The following is a 16660-nucleotide window of genomic DNA, read 5'->3' as shown; positions in this document are numbered from 1 at the left end:
CTTCAGTCGCCCTTTGTCCGCCGCTACCGGTGGCTCCGCGCCCGCCCCGTGCCAGGACCCGCCCGGTACCGTCCCCGCCTCCCCCCGGCTGCCGGAGGGTCCGCGGAGCGGCGCGGTCCCGGTGCGATGTTCTCCCGGTCCCAACGCGGTCGCGCGACCGTGGCGCGGGGTTCGGCGCTGCAGACGGAGCTGCTCCGCGCCCCGCAGGTACGGGCGGAGCCACGCGCGTCCGGGAGCCCCGCGGCGGTGGGAGCGGCGGGATCGCGCCGCCGCCGCCGCCGGGAAGGGCGAAGGCGCCGCCGCTCCCACCCGGCCCGTCCCGTCCGGGCTGTCCCTCCCGTCCCGCCGGTACTACGGGGCGCTGCCGGTCCGGGAGGAGCGGATCCCACGGCCCCTCCCGGCCTCGAGGCGGCACCGCGCGCCGTTTGCCCTGCGGGAGAGCCGCGCTGCGTTAACCGAGCTGGGATCGCTCGTACCGAGTTGTGCCGCGTTGTCTCGAGCTGTGCTAAACTGTGCTGAGCCGTGCTCTGTGCTGCGCTATGGGGCAGCCCTGTAGGGCCGTGCCGTGCTGCTCTGTGCCGTGCTCTGTAGGGCTGCGCTGTGTTATGTAGGGCCGTGCCGTGCTCTGCAGCCCTGTCCCGTGCTATGTGGGGCTGTGCCGTGCTCTATGGGGCCGCGCTGTTCTGCTCTGTGCTGTGCTATGGGGCCGTGCCCTGTAGGGCTGTGCTGTGTTATGTAGGGCCGTGCCATGCTCCATGGGGCCGTGCTGTTCTGCTCTGTGCTGCGCTATGGGGCAGCCCTGTAGGGCTGTGCTGTGCCCTGTAGGGCCGTGCCGTGTTCTATAGGGCCGTGCCGTGCCGCTCCGTGCCGTGCTCCGTAGCCCCGCACCGTTCCGCGCCATGTGGACCCGCACCGCTCCGCACCATCCCGACGCGGCGCCCCTTCCCCGTCCCGCCGCCAGGGGGCGCTCTCACCCCGCACCCCCATCCCCGCCCAGCGGTGCGGTGCCGCCCTCTGTAACCGGAGCCGCCGCAGCCGCCGCCGCCGCCGCCGCCGCCGCCGCCACCGCCGCCGCCGCCGCCGGAGGAATGCGGGGGGCGGACGGCGATCTCCGCCTTTCCTTGCGCGGTGCGGAGCCGTACGGAGCTGCGGGGCCGGGAGCGGGGCAGGTAGCGGGAAGTTGGGGGCTGCAAGGGGTGCGGGAAGCACCGATAGGGGGCAGCGGGAGGATGATGATGGGGGGGGGGGGTGCCACGTCCCCAAAGCCCCGCACCCCCTTGATCCACCCGCGCTGCCCTTTCCCCGCACAACGGCTGTTTGTTTCCTCGCTTTGGGGGGGGGGGGGGGGGGAGGGGAAAGGAAGGGAAGGAAGGGGAGGGGAGGGAAGGGGGATGAAAGAGCCCCATTTTTCTTCCCTCTCCTTGCAGCCCTTTCGGGGGGGAGGAGGGGGGGGGGTCCCCGCTCCCGGTATCGGTTTGGGATCGATGGAGGTGGCGGATAAATTACGCATTTTGGAGGACCTCAATATGCTTTACATCCGGCAGATCGCTCTCAGTTTGGAGGTAATTTGGGGAGGGGGGGGGGGGGGTGAAAAAGAGGGGGGGGGGGGGTGGGCATGCCTTCCGTTTTCTGCAGGGCAGGGGACCCCGGGGGGGGGGGGGGGCGGCCGGTTCCGGCCGCCCCCCACCCCCCCCCGGGTCCCCTGCCCTGCTGTTGTGTGCCTTTAAACGGGGTTTGAATCGATGGGGGGCTCGTGGGGAGGGGGCTTAACCGCTCGCCCCCCCCCCCGCAATGAGTATTAATAGCGGTGATGTCACCGCTGCGGCTCCACCGTTGCCCTGAGCTGGGATGGAGAACTGCGGGGCTGTGAGTGTGGGGCGCCGTGGGGGGCAGGGGGTGGCGGCTATGGGGTGACCCCCCCCCCAATCCCGTTCCTCTGTTTGTGGGGGTTGCGGAGAATGGATGGGGGGGGGGGGTCGGTGGGGCGTTGGGGGTCTGTGGGGTGAGTAAGGTGTTGGTGGGGGTGTGGGGGCCCCCTATGGGGTCTGCAATGGGGCTGTGGGGCTGTGATGGGGCTGTGGGGGTCTGCTGTGGGGTCTATAGGGTGTGAGATGTGTCTGTGGGGTGTAGGGCTCCTCTATGGGGTGTGTGAGGGGGTTGTGGGGCTGTGGGAGTCCTGCATGGGGTGCATGAGGTGTCTATAGGGTATGAGATGTGTTTGTGGGGTGTAGGGGCTGTGGGGGTCCCCTGTGGGGTCTATAGGGTGTGAGATGTGTCTGTGGGGTGTCGGGCTCCTCTGTGGGGTCTGCGATGGGGCTGTGGGGCTGTGGGGGTCCTCCATAGGGTGTGTGGGGCACGAGACGTGTTTATGGGGTGTTAGGGTTCTCTGTGGGGTGAGTGATGGGGTTGTGGGTGTCCTTTGTGGGGTGGGTAATGTCTGTGGGGCTTGTGACATATCTGTGGGGCTGTGGGGGGTCTCCTGTGGGGTCTGTAATGCATCTGTGGGGTGTGAAATGTGTCTGTGGGGTGTAGGGTTCCTCTGTGGGGTGTGTGATGCGGCTGTGGTGCCGTGGGGGTCCTCTGTGGGGTGTGTAACGTGTTTGTGGGGTGCAGGGCTCCTCCATGGGGTCTGCAATGGGGCTGTGGGGTTGTGGGGTCCTCCATGGGGTGCGTAATGCGACTATAGAGTATGAGATGTGTCTGTGGGGCGTAGGGGTTCCCCGTGGGGTCTGTAGTGCATCCATGGGGCACACAGCCCATCCATGGGGCACACAGCACATCCATAGGGCGCACATCCATTGGGCACACAGCACATTCATAGGGCACACAGCACTTCCATGGGGCGCACAGCACTTCCATGGGGCACACAGAACTTCCATGGGGCAAACATCCATGGGGCACACAGCCCATCCATAGGGCACACAGCGCATCCATGGGGCACACATCCATGGGGCACACAGCCCATCCATGGGGCACACAGCCCATCCATGGGGCACACATCCATGGGGCACACAGCACATCCATAGGGCACACAGCACATCCATAGGGCACACAGGGCATCCATAGGGCACACAGCGCATCCATAGGGCACACATCCATAGGGCACACAGCACATCCATGGGGCACACAGCACATCCATGGGGCACACATCCATAGAGCACACAGCACATCCATGGGGCACACAGCACATCCATGGGGCACACATCCATAGGGCGCACAGCACATCCATAGGGCACACAGCCCATCCATGGGGCGCACATCCATGGGGCTCATGGCTGTGCTGTGTGCTGCCCCTATGGGGTCAGGACCCGTTCCGGGGCGCTGCACCGCGATGGAGCCGTGGGGCACAGGCGCCCTTGGGGTGTTTTGATTGGGATGGAACCCAAGGGCCCCCAGGGGACCCCACGGCCGCTCCTCTGCCCCACAGGACACCGACATCCAGAAGAAGATCGACCACGAGATCCGCATGCGGGAGGGCGCCTGCAAGCTGCTGGCTGCCTGCACACAGCGGGAGCAGGCGCTGGAGGCCACCAAGAGCCTGCAGGTCTGCAACAGCCGCATCCTGGCCTACATGGCCGAGCTGCAGCGCATGAAGGAGGCGCAGGTGATGCAGCGCGCGGCCAGGCGGTGAGCAGCACGGGGGGGGGGGGGGCAGGGGGGTCCCCGCAGCCGTCACGGCTCTGCGCTTCCCCCCGCAGCCCCTCGGATGCCGGACCCACGGATGAGAGGCTGCCGTGCCGGGGGAGGGTCTGCGTCTCGGGTATGGGGGGCACGGGGGGGGGGGCGGGGGATGGGGGGTGCAGGGCATCCACTGCTGGGGGGCGATGGGGGTCCTGCGGTGGGAAGGGCAATGGGGGGCCCCAGGGTGTGGGGATGCCAGGGGTCCCAGGGTGTGGGGACGCTGGGGGTCCCAGGGTGGGGATGCCAGGGGTCCCGGGGTGGGGAGGGCACTGGGGGTCCCATGGCTGGGGGAGCAGCGAGTGACCCACAGTTGGGGGTGTGGTGGGGTCCCATGTGGGGATGCTGGGGGTCCTGTGGTGGGAAGGGCAATGGGGGTCCCAGGGTGTGGGGATACGGTGGGGGGTCCCATGGTGTGAGGATGCTGGGGGTCCCATGGTGAGGATGGGCAGCGGGGGGTCCCATGGTTGGGTGGGCACATTGACTGTTGGGGGGCGATGGGGGTCCCGTGTTGAGGGCTGTCGGGGGCTCCATAGGGGGGAATCACCGGGCATCAAGGGGGCGGTGGGGGTCATATGGTGAGGAGGGCACTGGGGGTCCCATGGTGTGGGGAGGGCACTGGGGGTCCCATGGCTGGGGGAGCAGCGAGTGACCCACAGCTGGGGGTGTGGTGGGGTCCCATGTGGGGATGCTGGGGGTCCTATGGTGGGGAAGGCAATGGGGGCCCCAGAGTGTGTGGATGCATTGGGGGTCCCATGGCTGGGGATGCTGGGGGTCTCATGGTGTGGGGATGCCGGGGGTCCCGTGTGGGAAGGGCAATGGGGGTCCCATGGTGTGGGGTGCAGTGGGGGTCCTGTGCTGTGGGGAGGAACTGGGGGTCTCATGGTGAGGGTGGCAGCGGGGGTCCCGTGGCTGGGTGGGCACTGGGCACCCACTGCAGGGGGGCGATGGGGGTCCCATTCTCTGGGGAGGCGCTGGGGGTCCTGTGGTGGGAAGGGCAATGGGGGTCTCAGGGTGTGGGGATGCCAGGGGTCTCGGGGTGGGGAGGGCAATGGGGATCCCATGGCTGGGGATACGGTGGGGGTCTCATGGTGTGGGGATGCTGGGGGTCCCATTCTGTGGGGAGGTGCTGGGGGTCCCGCAGTGGGAAGGGCAATGGGGGTCCCAGTGTGTGGGGAGGGCACTGGGGGTCCCATGGCTGGGGGAAGCAGCGAGTGACCCACAGTTGGGGGTGTGGTGGGGTCCCATGTGGGGATGCTGGGGGTCCTATGGTGGGAAGGGCAATGGGGGTCCCATGGTGTGGGGTGCAGTGGGGGTCCTGTGCTGTGGGGAGGTACTGGGGGTCTCATGGTGAGGGTGGGCAATGAGGGTCCCATGGCTGGGGATACGGTGGGGGTCTCATGGTGTGGGGATGCTGGGGGTCCCACCGTGGGAAGGGCAATGGGGGGTCCCAGGGTGTGGGGATGCGTTGGGGGTCCCATGGCTGGGGATGCCGGGGGTCCCGCGGTGGGGGTTGATGGGGGGTCCCAGGGCGATGAGGTTCCCGCAGCCTCACTGCCGCCCCCCCCACCAGACCTGCGCATCCCGCTGATGTGGAAGGACACGGAGTACTTCAGGAACAAAGGGGGTGAGCTGGGGGGTGGTGATGGTGGTGGTGGTCCCGCACCCCCCCCCCCCCGCTCCCCGCACCTCCTGACCCCCCCGCCCTGCGCAGAGCTGCACCGCTGCGCCGTCTTCTGCCTCCTGCAGCTCGGCGCCGAGATCCACGACACCGAGATGGTGCTGGTGGACCGCACGCTCACCGACATCTGCTTCGAGAGCGCCGTGCTCTTGTGAGCGCCGCGTCCCCGCGCCCCCCCGTGCCGCGTTCGCACAGCCTCGCATCCCCGCATCCCACACTGCGGCAGCCCGTGGCCCCGGGTCCCTGCACCCCTGTGTCCCCACGCCCCCGAGTCCCCATTTCCCCGTGTCCCCACGTCCCCATGTCCCCCCGTGCCACATTCACACAGCCTCACATCCCCACATCCCACACCGCAGCAGCCCGCATCCCTGTGCCCCTGTGTCCCCATGTCCCCTCATCCCCACATCCCTGCATCCCCGTGCCCCTGCGTCCCCATGTTCCTGTGTCCCCTCATCCCAACATCCCTGTGTCCCCACATCCCATGTCCCTGTGTCCCCGTCTCCCCGCATCCCCGTGCACCCACATCCCCGCATCCCTGTGTCCCTGTGTCCCCATGTCCCCACATCCCCCCGTGCCACATTCACACAGCCTCACATCCCCACATCCCACACCGCAGCAGCCCACATCCCTGTGTCCCTGCATCCCCGTGTCCCCATGTCCCCTCATCCCCACATCCCCACATCCCTGCATCCCCGCGTCCCTGTGTCCCCATGTCCCTGTGTCCCCGTTTCCCTTCATCCCTGTGTCCCCACATCCCCACATCCCCGCGCCCCCGAGTCCCCATTTCCCCGTGTCCCCATGTCCCCCCGTGCCGCATTCACACAGCCTCACATCCCCACATCCCACACCACAGCAGCCCACATCCTCATGTCCCTGCCCCTATGTTCCCATGTCCCCATGTCCCCTCATCCCCACGTCCCCGCATCCCTACATCCCTGCATCCCCGCGTCCCTGTGTCCCCATGTCCCTGTGTCCCCTCATCCCAACATCCCTGTGTCCCTGCATCCCCATGTCCCCATGTCCTCACATCCCATGTCCCTGTGTCCCCGTCTCCCCGCATCCCCGTGCACCCACATCCCCACATCACCGTGTCCCCATGTCCCCACATCCCCCCGTGCTGCATTCACACAGCCTCACATCCCCACATCCCACACCACAGCAGCCCGCATCCCCATATCCCTGCGTCCCCATGTCCCTGTGTCCCCTCATCCCAACATCCCTGTGTCCCTGCATCCCCACATCCCACGTCCCCATGTCCCCACATCCCATGTCCCCATGTCCCCACACCCCCGATCTCACACAGACCCCCGTGTCCCCACACTCCGTGTCCCCTCGTACCACACCATCACACCCCTACACCCCGCATCCCCGCACCCCACGTGCGCCCGTTTACGTCTCCTTATCCCCCCCCCCTCCCCCCGGTCCCGACCCCGCACTGACGCCGCTCTCAGCTCGGAGGCCGGCCCGGATTTCCTGCTGAAGGTGGAGCTGTACAGCGCGGGGCTGGGGGACGAGGTGGGGGGCAGCGCCCCCAGGAAACTGGCCAGCAAACTCAGCAGCTCCCTGGGCCGCTCCGCCGGGCGCCGCCTGCGGGCCACCATGGATGGGGGGCCGGGCAGCCCCACGGCAAACGGGGGGGGAGCCCTGCTGCTGCCGGCCCCCAGTGTGCCGTGAGTGCAGGAGTGAGACTGAGAGGGGGGGATATGGGGTGGGATGGGATGGGATGGGATGGATGGGAGGGGAGGGGATGGGATGGGAGGGGATGGGATGGGAAATGGGGTGGGATGGGGTGGGATGGGATGGGATGGGATGGGATGGGATGGGATGGGATGGGATGGGATGGATGGGATGGGATGGGATGGGATGGGATGGGATGGGATGGGATGGGATGGGGTGGGATGGGGATGGGGATGGGGTGGGAGGGGATGGGGTGGGAGGGGATGGGGTGGGAGGGGATGGGATGGGATGGGATGGGATGGGATGGGATGGATGGGATGGGATGGGATGGGATGGGATGGGATGGGATGGGATGGGATGGGATGGGGTGGGATGGGATGGGATGGGATGGGATGGGATGGGATGGGATGGGGTGGGATGGGAATGACCTGAACCCACAGTGCTCCACACCTCCGTGTCCCTGTGTCTGTGTGTCCCTGTGTCTGTGTGTCCCTGTGTCCCAACACGTGTGGGAATGGGAGCAGAGATGGGGTTGGAATGGGGCTGAGGGATGGGGACGAGGACAGGGCTGGGGTTGGGATGGGAACAGAGGCGAAAATCAAAATGGAAAGGGATGTGGGCATACAGGAGCACGGGGGCACAAATGTGGGGTGCGGGGCTGTGGGGGGGCGCAGTGCCCCTCAGCCCCGCGCCCTGCAGGGGCCCCAAATATCACCTGCTGGCGCACACCGTGCTGTCCCTGGCCGAGGTGCAGGATGGATTCCGCACGCACGACCTCGCCATCGCCTGCAGCGGTGAGCAAAGGGGGCGCGGGGGGGGGGCCGCGCTTCGGGGAGGGGGGTCCGATGTGGGGATGCGGTCACAGCAAAGGGGGGGGGGGGGGGCGGCTGGGGGTCTTCCCTGCGCCGGGCGGGCCGCTGAGTGCCGTGTGCCCCCCCCCGCCCAGAGGAGAGCTCCTTCTGGCTGCCGCTGTACGGCAGTATGTGCTGCCGCCTGGCTGCACAGCCCCGCTGCATGGCGGCACAGGTGATGTGCGGCTTCCTGAAGGTGCAGGTATGTGGGGGGGATCGGGGGGCACGGGGGTGTGGGGCAGGGGGAGGTGGGGAGGGGATGGGGAGGGGAATGGGGAAGAGAGGGGGGCGGCGTTGGGGGGGATGGAAATGGAATGGCAAGATGGGATGGGATGGGGATGAGACGGGATGGGATGGAATTGGATGGGGATGGGAGGGGAGGGGATGGGGTGGGATGGGATGGGGTGGGATGGGATGGGGTGGGATGGGGATGGGGATGGGGTGGGATGGGGTGGGATGGGGTGGGGTGGGGTGGGGTGGGATGGGATGGGATGGGATGGGATGGGATGGGATGGGGTGGGGTGGGGTGGGGTGGGGTGGGATGGGATGGGATGGGCAGCACGGTGAGGGTGGGGATGGAAGCAGGTCGGCGGTGCCGTGGGGCCGGGCGGCGGCAGCCCCCACCTCTCAGCCACCACCGCCGGCGGCTGCGGTGCGACGGGAGCGGGGATCCCCGCGGTGGGCGGCTGGGGGTCGCGGCCCCGGGTGCCGCGGTCCTTAGGGGCCTCTCCTCCCCGCAGCAGGCGCCGGGGGAGCCGCAGGGCTGGGCGCGGCTGTTCTGCGTGCTGCGCGGCACCAACCTGCTGTGCTACCGGCGGGCGCAGGAGGCGGAGAGCGGCGTGCAGCCCGCGCTCACCATCGCCATCAACAAGGTTTGGGGGCTCATTTGAGGGGGGCGGGAGGGGAGGCGGCTGCGGGCGGGGGGCTGAACGCCGTGCCGTGCAGGAGACGCGGATCCGCGCCACGGAGCAGGAGGCGCGGGGCAAACTGCACAGCATGACGGTGACCAACCGCTACGGGGCGGAGGAGGTGACGCACACGCTGCTGGCCGAGAGCCGCGCCGAGACGCAGCGCTGGATGGAGGCGTTCTGGCAGCACTTCTACGACATGAGTGCGTGGGGCGCGGCGGCACCCTGAGCCCCCCGGCCCGGCCCGCACCGCCCTTACGGCTGTGGGCCGCGGCCCGACCCCCCCCCCGTGCCCGCAGGTCAGTGGAAGCAGTGCTGCGACGAGCTGATGCGCATCGACGCGCCGCCGCCGCGCCGCCCGCCCGCCCCGCTGCCGCGCCAGGGATCGCTGTACCACGAGATGGGTGAGCGCGGCCTCCTCCTCTTCCTGCTGCTCCTCTTCCTCCTTCTCTTCCTCCCTCTCTTCTTCCTCCTCATCCTCCTCTTCCTCCTCCTGCTGCCCGGCTCTCTGCCGTCTGCTCTCCCTGTGTCTCCGCTCCTCTCTGTGCTCCTCTCCGCGCTCGGTGCCAGCGCTGCCCGGCCCGGCCGTTCCCTCCTCCTGCGAGGGGCTCCTGCTGCAGGATAACGCCGTCTCGGCGGAGATCCGCGCTCTGCTCTCCTCCTATTACAGCGACAGGTGACGTACGGGGCCTCTGCCGCCGCTGCTCGGTGCCCGCTGTGCGGCACGGCTGTGGGGCACGGCGTGGGATGCGGCACCGCTGTGCCGGCTGTAGGGCACCTCACAGCTATAGGGCACATCCCTGCTATAGGGCACATCCCAGCCATAGGGCACATCCCGTCTATAGGGCACATCCCAGCTATAGGGCACCTCCTGGCTATGGGGCACATCCCAGCCATAGGGCACATCCCATCTATAGGGCACCTCCCTGCTATAGGGCACATCCCATCTATAGGGCACATCCCATCTATAGGGCACATCCCGGCTATAGGGCACCTCCTGGCTATAGGGCGCATCCCATCTATAGGGCACATCCCAGCTATAGGGCACCTCCTGGCTATGGGGCACATCCCAGCCATAGGGCACATCCCATCTATAGGGCACCTCCCGGCTATAGGGCACATCCCGGCTATAGGGCACCTCCTGGCTATAGGGCACATCCCATCTATAGGGCACCTCCCTGCTATAGGGCACATCCCGTATATAGGGCACATCCCTGCTATAGGGCACATCCCCGCTGTGGGGCGCATCCCCGGCCGCGTCCCCAGGCGCAGCGCACGTCCCGTTGGTCCCGGTCCCGGTGCTGCAGTCACCCGGCTGTATTCACGCTGCGTTCGCACCGCATCCATGGGGCCCGGCGTGTCCGTGGGGCGCGCCCCCCTCCTTCGAACCCCCCTCCGCGCTGCGCAGCCCCCCGCCCCCCGCCGCTGACCGTCCTTCCCCGCAGCTATTGACCCTTCCGACGACATCGAGGCCGTGACGGACATCCTGACGCGGCGCGCTGCGGCGCTGGCGGGGGGGGCGCGGGGCTGCCCCCCGTGGCTCTCCCTCTTCGAGGGTCCCCCCCCGCACGCCGCCCCCCCCCGCCGGCTGCAGCCCCCGGCCCCGCGCCCGTCCCCGCACGCTGTCGCTGGACGCCAAGCTCAGCACCCTGAAGGGCCGGGGGGGAACCCGGCGCGCCCCCTCCCCGCGCCCCCCGCCCGGCTCCGGCTCCTCCAGCCCCGGCAGCTCCGGTTCCGACACCGAACGCGCCGCCCCCCCGGGCCGCCTCCAGTCCCAGGTGTGAACCCGGCACCCCGGGGGGTTCTGGGGATGGGACGGGGGGCGCCGTGGGGACGCGGCCCGGGTCGGGGGTCCCGTTGCCGAGGGCTGCTCTTCTTGGGGAGAAACTGGAACGTACGGTGCCCAAGTGGAGGGGGGGGGTCGGGTCGCTCCGAGCTGCTGCTGCCGCCGCAGGGTGGGCTCGGGGCTCCCCCCCCCCCCCCCTCATTCGGATGGTGCTCGGGGCTGAGCCCCCCGCAATGGGTGGGCGCGGATCCAGCCCTGGGGGGGTTCGGGCCCCCCCCGCTTTATGCCTCACACTCCTAACCGCGGCCAGGACCAGCCGAAGCCCCCACCTCGTCCGTGCGCATTAAAATTTATTTAACAGCCGCCGCGTCTCATTGGGGCGGGGGGCGCTGCTCGGCTCCCCTCTCTCCCCGGGGGGGGGGTCGTGCTGCCCCCCCAGCACGGTGCTGCGGCGCTGGGGCTGCGTGGGGCGGCTGCTGCCCAAAGCTGCTGTACGGGGGGGGTGGGGGGAGCGGTCAGTGCAGGGCGCCGGGGGGCTGCGGGGTGAGGTGCGGGGCAGCCCCGGCTGCGCGGTGCGTGGAGAGCAGCGGGGGGGCGTAGCGCTGTTGCCCCCAACCCGAACTACACAGCGTGGGGGGAAAACTCCTTGTCCTCGGGCGGGGGGGAGGCGCCGGGGGTCAGGAGCTGGGTGAAACCTGGGGGAGAGGGAGAGGGTGAGGCCGGGCTGGGGGGGCGGAGGGGGGCACGGAGGAGCGGGGGATGCGGTGGGGCCGGCCCGTACCTGGCTTGGCTTTGTGCAGCGGCTGCGGCAGGATGCTGGCACCGCGCTCGGCCCCCCTGCGGGAGAGAGCGCCGGGGGTCCCCAACCGTGAGGCCCCCACCCCACGTCCTGTGCGTCGCCCCCACCTCGAGGCTCCATCATCCCCGTCCTGCCCACCTGCCCCCAAACCCCCACCCACAGCCCCACTCCCCCCCCCCTCTCTGCCCCCCCACCCGGCCCCATCCATGCCCCCCATCCCAATGCCACCAGTCGCCCCATACCTGCTGTGGGGGCTCCCAAGGTGGTGCCCAGTCCCCAAGGCCATTCTGCCCCCCGTTGCTCACTTTCGGCTCCTCCTGGTGCTCCCCAGCTGTCCCTGCAGGAGGGGGACGTGGCTGAGCCCCCCCCCGTTGTGCGGGGTGGGGGTACAATGTGAGGGAACCCCATCCCAGCCCCACACCAGGGGGCTCCGTGCACCCACCTTGCTGCAGCTCACAGGGCACCGCTGCATCCTTCAGGCTGGGGGGGCTGGGGCTGCGGGGGGGCGGTGGGATGGGGGGCAGCCCAGGTGGAGGGGGGCCCTCCCGAGGGCTCAGGACCCCCTCGCCCGGGGGCCCAACCGGCAGCTCCGGAGCCCCCCACGCGGGGGGGCTGGGCAACGGGGGGGTGCCCGGGGGGGGGCCCTCCTCATCCAAGGGTGTGCTGGGGGGGCTGGGCAGGGGCAGAGCCTCGTCCTCCACGGTGCCGGTTGGGGGCTGCCGGGGGGGGCTGAGGGGCGGCGGCCCCCCGGCAGTGCTGCTGGGGGGGCCCAGCCCTGAAGTGCTGCTGGGGGGCAGAGGCTCCGTTCTGCAAGTGCCGTCTGGGGGCCCCGATCCAGGAGGGCCGGGGGGGCTCTGCAGCCGGGAGGGGCTGGCAGGGGGCCCGGGGGGGCTGATGGGAGATGGAGTCCCGGCCCCCGGGGGTCTCGGGGGGCTCCCCAAGGCGGCACAGGGTGGGCGCCACGTCCCTACGGGGCTACCGGCGTGCGGAGGCCCAACCCCAGCCTGGCCGGGGGGAGTCCCCGGGGGTCGGCGGGGGCTGGGGGGGGCCGCAGCCTGGAAGGCACCGGGATCGGGGGCGGTGGGCGAAGCGGGAGTCTCCGGGCGGCGGAAGATGAAGGCGGACTCGGTCAGGCTGCGCTGGTACCGCAGGAAGGGGCGGCGGGTGCCTGGGGAGGCACGGTCAGCTCACAGCCACCGGGGACCCCCGTCCCCCCCCCCCCGTCCCTCCACATACCGGGCCGTGTGCCCAGCGGGCCGGCGGGCAGCGCGGTGCCCGAGGTGCTGCCCGAGGTGGATCCCGCGCGTTCCCGCTGCCGGAAGAAGTCCCGCGGGTTCTGCGTCCGCTGAGCCACCAGCACGGCCGCCTCCTGCAGCACCGGGAGTCGTTGTGGTGCGCAGACCCCCCCCGGCGCTCCCCCCACAGCGGCCCCCCGCCCCACTCACCGCCGCCTTCTCAATGGATTCGCTGCGCCGGAAGCGATCCCGCATTGCCGCCTCGTGCTCACGCTGCTGCTGCTCCTGCGGGGATGGGGACGGATGGGGGGACAGGGATGGGGATGCGGGGATGGGGACGTGGGTGACCGGGATGCGGCGATGGGGACGCGGTGTGGATGCAGCACCGTGTGGCGCCTCTCCATCCCAGAATCACAGAACGGCCCGGGTTGGAAGGGACCTCAGGGATCACGAAGCTCCAACTCCTTTGTGCCATGCAGGGCCACCAACCTCCCCATTGCACAGCAGCCCAGGCTGCCCAGGGCCCCATCCAACCTCCAACACCTCCAGGGATGGACGGGGCATCGCAGCCCCTCTGGGCGGCTGTTCCAGCCCCTCGCCGCTCTGTGTCAACAACTGAATCCCGCAGCCCCACGCACCCATCGCTGCTGCTCCTTCCTGCGCTCCTCCGCCTCTATCCGCGCCTGCTCCTTCCTGCGGGGATGGGAGCTCAGCGCCGCCACCGGCTGCGCCTCCAGGTGCCGGGCACGGGACTGCGGGCACCCATGGGTGCTGGGCTCGGGGCCGCCCGCCTCACCGCTGCTCCTCGATGCGCTGCTCCTTCTCCCTGCAGCGCCGCTCGCGCTCCGCCGCGTCCCTGCGCTCCTCCTCCATGCGCTCCCTCTCCCATCTCCTGCGCTCCTCCAGCGCCCGGCGCCGCTCCTCCTCCTTCCGCTGCTCCTCCTCGCGCTGCACCGCAGGGACTCAGCGGGATGGGACCCCGCACCTCCCCCCCCCCCCCCCGGCACCCACCGCCCCTCACCTCCGCCTGCGCCCAGAAGGAGTCCCGTTTGGTGCGGCGGATCTCCAACGCCGGGTTGGTCTTACGGTAGTTGGTGCCCTACGGGAGCGGCGGGGCTCAGGGCGCATCGCGGCACCCGCACGGACCCCCCGCCCGCCGCCGCCTCCCCGCCCCGCTCACCACCAACTCCTCGCCGTCTGCCGGGGGGGGCCTCCTGCTGCTCGGGGCTGCGGCGGGGGCCAGCTGTGCCAGCACGCGGCTCAGCCCCTCCTGCGTCACCTCCTCGGCACGACGGGCGCTCAGCACGGCGGTGGCCTCCTGGCAGTGGGATGGGGCCAGCGTCGGCCCCACAGCGCCCCGAGCCACCCTTGCATCCCTCCCCCCCCCCCCCGCCGGGATCCGCTCCCAAACCGTCCCCGGGGAATCTGGGCACCGTTCCCAGCGGAGCTCAGCAGATCCAGATGTGGGGCCGGATCCAGACGTGGGATCTCACCCCAAGGGCGTGCAGGGATGGGGGCACGGGCGGGGGGCAGCCCCAGCTCCACAGGGCAGGGCAGAGCGGCCGGGGCAGGAGGGGCCGGGGCAGGGAGCCCAACCACAGCCACAGCGCGGCCAAGGCTGGAACTGGGAGCTGGAACTGGGAGCTGGGAACGGCAGCGCCTGAGTCAGCAGCTCCAGGAATGCACCGCACGCAGCAGCAAGCAAAGGTCGGGGCTGCGGGGCAGGAAGGGGGGGTGGGGTCCCTGATGGACCCCCCGGGCTCCAGACTCACCTTGAAGAAGGCTCTGATGGCCGGCAGGTGTCCGGCGCACGCCTGGCGCTGGGACTCGGGCACCTCCTCCCCTACCTGGCACAGCCGCGGGGCTCAGCGCTGCCGGCTCAGCGCCCCTCATCCCATCCCCGCCCCCCCCAGCGCCCCCGGCCGCTCCCCCCCCCACGCCCGCTGTAGGACGGCACAGCGCAGACCCCCGTCGCCCCCCCCCCGGCTCACCCAGCTGATGAGGACGACGCGGGGGGCTCCGCTGCCGGGGTCCCGCACTCGGCACAGCCCGTACATGATGCTGCTGGCACAGAACTTCGCCGCCAGCTCGTCCACACCGCCGGCTGTGGGGGGGGGGATCAGGGCGAGCCGCGCGACGCGCGACCCCCTACGGATCCCCCCGTCCCCGTATAACGACCCCCCCGTACCTCCCGAGTCCAGCAGCTTGAGGTCGTGGTGCTTCTCGTAGGCGAACACGGCCCTGGGGGGGGCGGGGGACGCTCAGTGCCGGGTAAGGGTCGGACCGGGGGGTGGCGGCACGTGGGGGCTCGCGGCCGCCGCCCCTCACCCCGCCCCCCGCCGGTCTCAATTCGTGGAAGTGCCGCCGTCATCCGCCCGGGGACAATGGAGCGGCGGGAAGCGCCGTGCCCGCCCCCCCGGTACCGACACCGGGCGGCCCCCCCGGCGGCGCGACTTCGCGTCCCGGCGCAGAGGGGGGACGGGCACCGGGCAGAGGGCAGCGGCCGAGCGGCCCCGGACGGAGCGGAGGGCGGCAACGGGGAGGCGGCCCGGACGGCAGCGCTGTGCGACCGGGGGGGGGGGAGCGCGGGGCTCCAGGCGCGGGCGGGGCGCGGTTCCACGCGGGGAGGTTTGGGGGGGCATTGCGAGCGCCGTGGGGGCACCGTGCGGAACTCGGCCCCCCCCGCAATCGCGCCCCGTTCCCGGTTCCCCGTTCCCACCCCACGCCCACGGGGTCGCCGCTCCGGCCCGGCCCGGCCCCGCCGCCCCCGGCCCACGCAGTCCGACCCACGTGCGCGGCCCCGGAACCCCCCGCGCGGCTCCGCACCCCGACCCGCTCGGGACCCCCCCGCGTCCCGGCGCCGTTTCCTCACCAGTTGGTGGCCGCCCGCGGGTTGCACACGTCCTCCCGTGCCGCCAGCAGCGCCAGCCGGTGCCGCTCCAGCCCGGGGGCCCCCATGGTTCTCCCACGGCCCCGCACCGCCCCGCACCGCCCGGCAGCTCCTGCGCGGCCCCGCCCCGGTCTTAGAGGTGGGGAGGGACCGGCGGCACCGGGCGGGACCCGGCGGGGCGGGCGGCACCGGGCGTGGAGCCAAAGCCGGGCGGGGCGGGGGGGGGCACCGTGGGTCCCGCGTGGCGCGGGGTGTGGGGGGGGGGCGGCCCCACGCGGTCCCGTGGGCGCGGCGTTCGGATCCGCGATGTCAGGCGCGGCGGTGCGGGGCCCCACGCGGTACAGCGGGGCGGTGCGGGGCCCCACGCCGGGACGTGGGGAACCCACGCGGGGCCGCCCCCACCCGCGGCCGCCCGGCGCCGCTTCCCTTATTTGGTCACCGCGGCCTCAAACCCCAAAGCCCCGAGAGAGCGAAAAAATGCGCGGCGGCGGCTGCGGATGGGGGGGGGGAGGTGGGGGGTGGAGGCGGCAGAGCGGGGGGCTCCGGGGCTGAGATCCCACGGGGCCGCGTCCCGGCAGCGTCCCGTACCCATCGGTGGTGCTCGTCCCCATCCGCGCCCCGTGTCCCCGCTGTGCCCCACGTCCCCAACCGGCGTCCCCTACCCATCAGTGTCGCGTGTCCCCGCAGTATCCCATGTCCCATCTGCGTTCCACGTCCATCAAACGCCCCGCGTCCCAGCAGTGCCCCACGTCCCCACCGGTGTCCCATATCCATCAGTGTTGAATGTCCCGCTCCGTGCCCCCTGTCCCCGCGTTGCCCCGTGTCCCCATTGGCGTCCCGTATCCCCACCGCCCGTGTCCCGGCAGTGCCGCAGCCTCGCTGCCACCCCTCACTGCGCGCCCCGCGCAGCCCCGTGCCTCGCTGAGCCCCTGGGCCGCGCTGGCAGCCGCCGCCACGTGGAGATCCGGGCTGGGACGCGGCGCTGTACGGGCACAGCCCCGGGGGGCGGACACGAGGGGCCGGAGCTGCCGGTCCCCAGCCGTTCCGCCACGATCCCCACGGCGACCACCGCAGCCCCGGCGGCCCTTTGTGCCCCCGGCGTCACTGACGCTTCCGGGTGTCCCCGCGGTTCCGGCTGTCACTTGTGTCCCTACG

At 71.0% G+C, this 16660-nt stretch overlaps 2 protein-coding genes and 1 long non-coding RNA gene across 3 annotated transcripts; 1 reads left to right on the top strand and 2 right to left on the bottom strand.

Annotated features, from left to right (window-relative positions):
- Window positions 1–11: 11 nt before the first annotated feature.
- On the top strand, window positions 12–10688 carry RTKN (rhotekin). The gene is given in 14 exon segments (XM_048941732.1): window positions 12–207; window positions 1428–1562; window positions 3428–3627; window positions 3699–3760; window positions 5252–5305; window positions 5393–5510; window positions 6811–7029; window positions 7736–7830; window positions 7983–8089; window positions 8628–8759; window positions 8833–8998; window positions 9095–9199; window positions 10241–10371; window positions 10373–10688. Coding segments are annotated over 14 exon segments (1812 nt in total). The 5' UTR covers window positions 12–126; the 3' UTR covers window positions 10580–10688.
- On the bottom strand, window positions 9472–10214 carry LOC125691855 (uncharacterized). The gene is made up of 3 exons (XR_007376283.1): window positions 9880–10214; window positions 9826–9843; window positions 9472–9789 (listed from the first exon to the last, which is right to left on the bottom strand). It is a non-coding gene; the product is annotated as an uncharacterized LOC125691855 (long non-coding RNA).
- Window positions 10689–10915: 227 nt separating the features above from the next.
- On the bottom strand, window positions 10916–15683 carry LOC125691837 (drebrin-like). Its single transcript, XM_048941731.1, has 14 exons — window positions 15488–15683; window positions 14804–14856; window positions 14607–14719; window positions 14388–14462; window positions 13796–13933; window positions 13637–13714; window positions 13412–13563; window positions 13254–13308; window positions 12826–12900; window positions 12617–12749; window positions 11823–12548; window positions 11624–11717; window positions 11363–11418; window positions 10916–11276 (listed from the first exon to the last, which is right to left on the bottom strand). Exons 1-14 carry the CDS (start codon window positions 15571–15573, stop codon window positions 11203–11205), a joined length of 1908 nt encoding a protein of 635 aa, XP_048797688.1. The 5' UTR covers window positions 15574–15683; the 3' UTR covers window positions 10916–11202.
- Between the last annotated feature and the right edge of the window lie 977 nt (window positions 15684–16660).

The sequence above is a fragment of the Lagopus muta genome, chromosome 4 (assembly GCF_023343835.1).
Source record: "Lagopus muta isolate bLagMut1 chromosome 4, bLagMut1 primary, whole genome shotgun sequence".
NCBI lineage: Eukaryota > Metazoa > Chordata > Aves > Galliformes > Phasianidae > Lagopus > Lagopus muta.
Note: the sequence above shows the minus strand (reverse complement) of the source record. Positions and strands in the feature narration are given on the sequence as shown.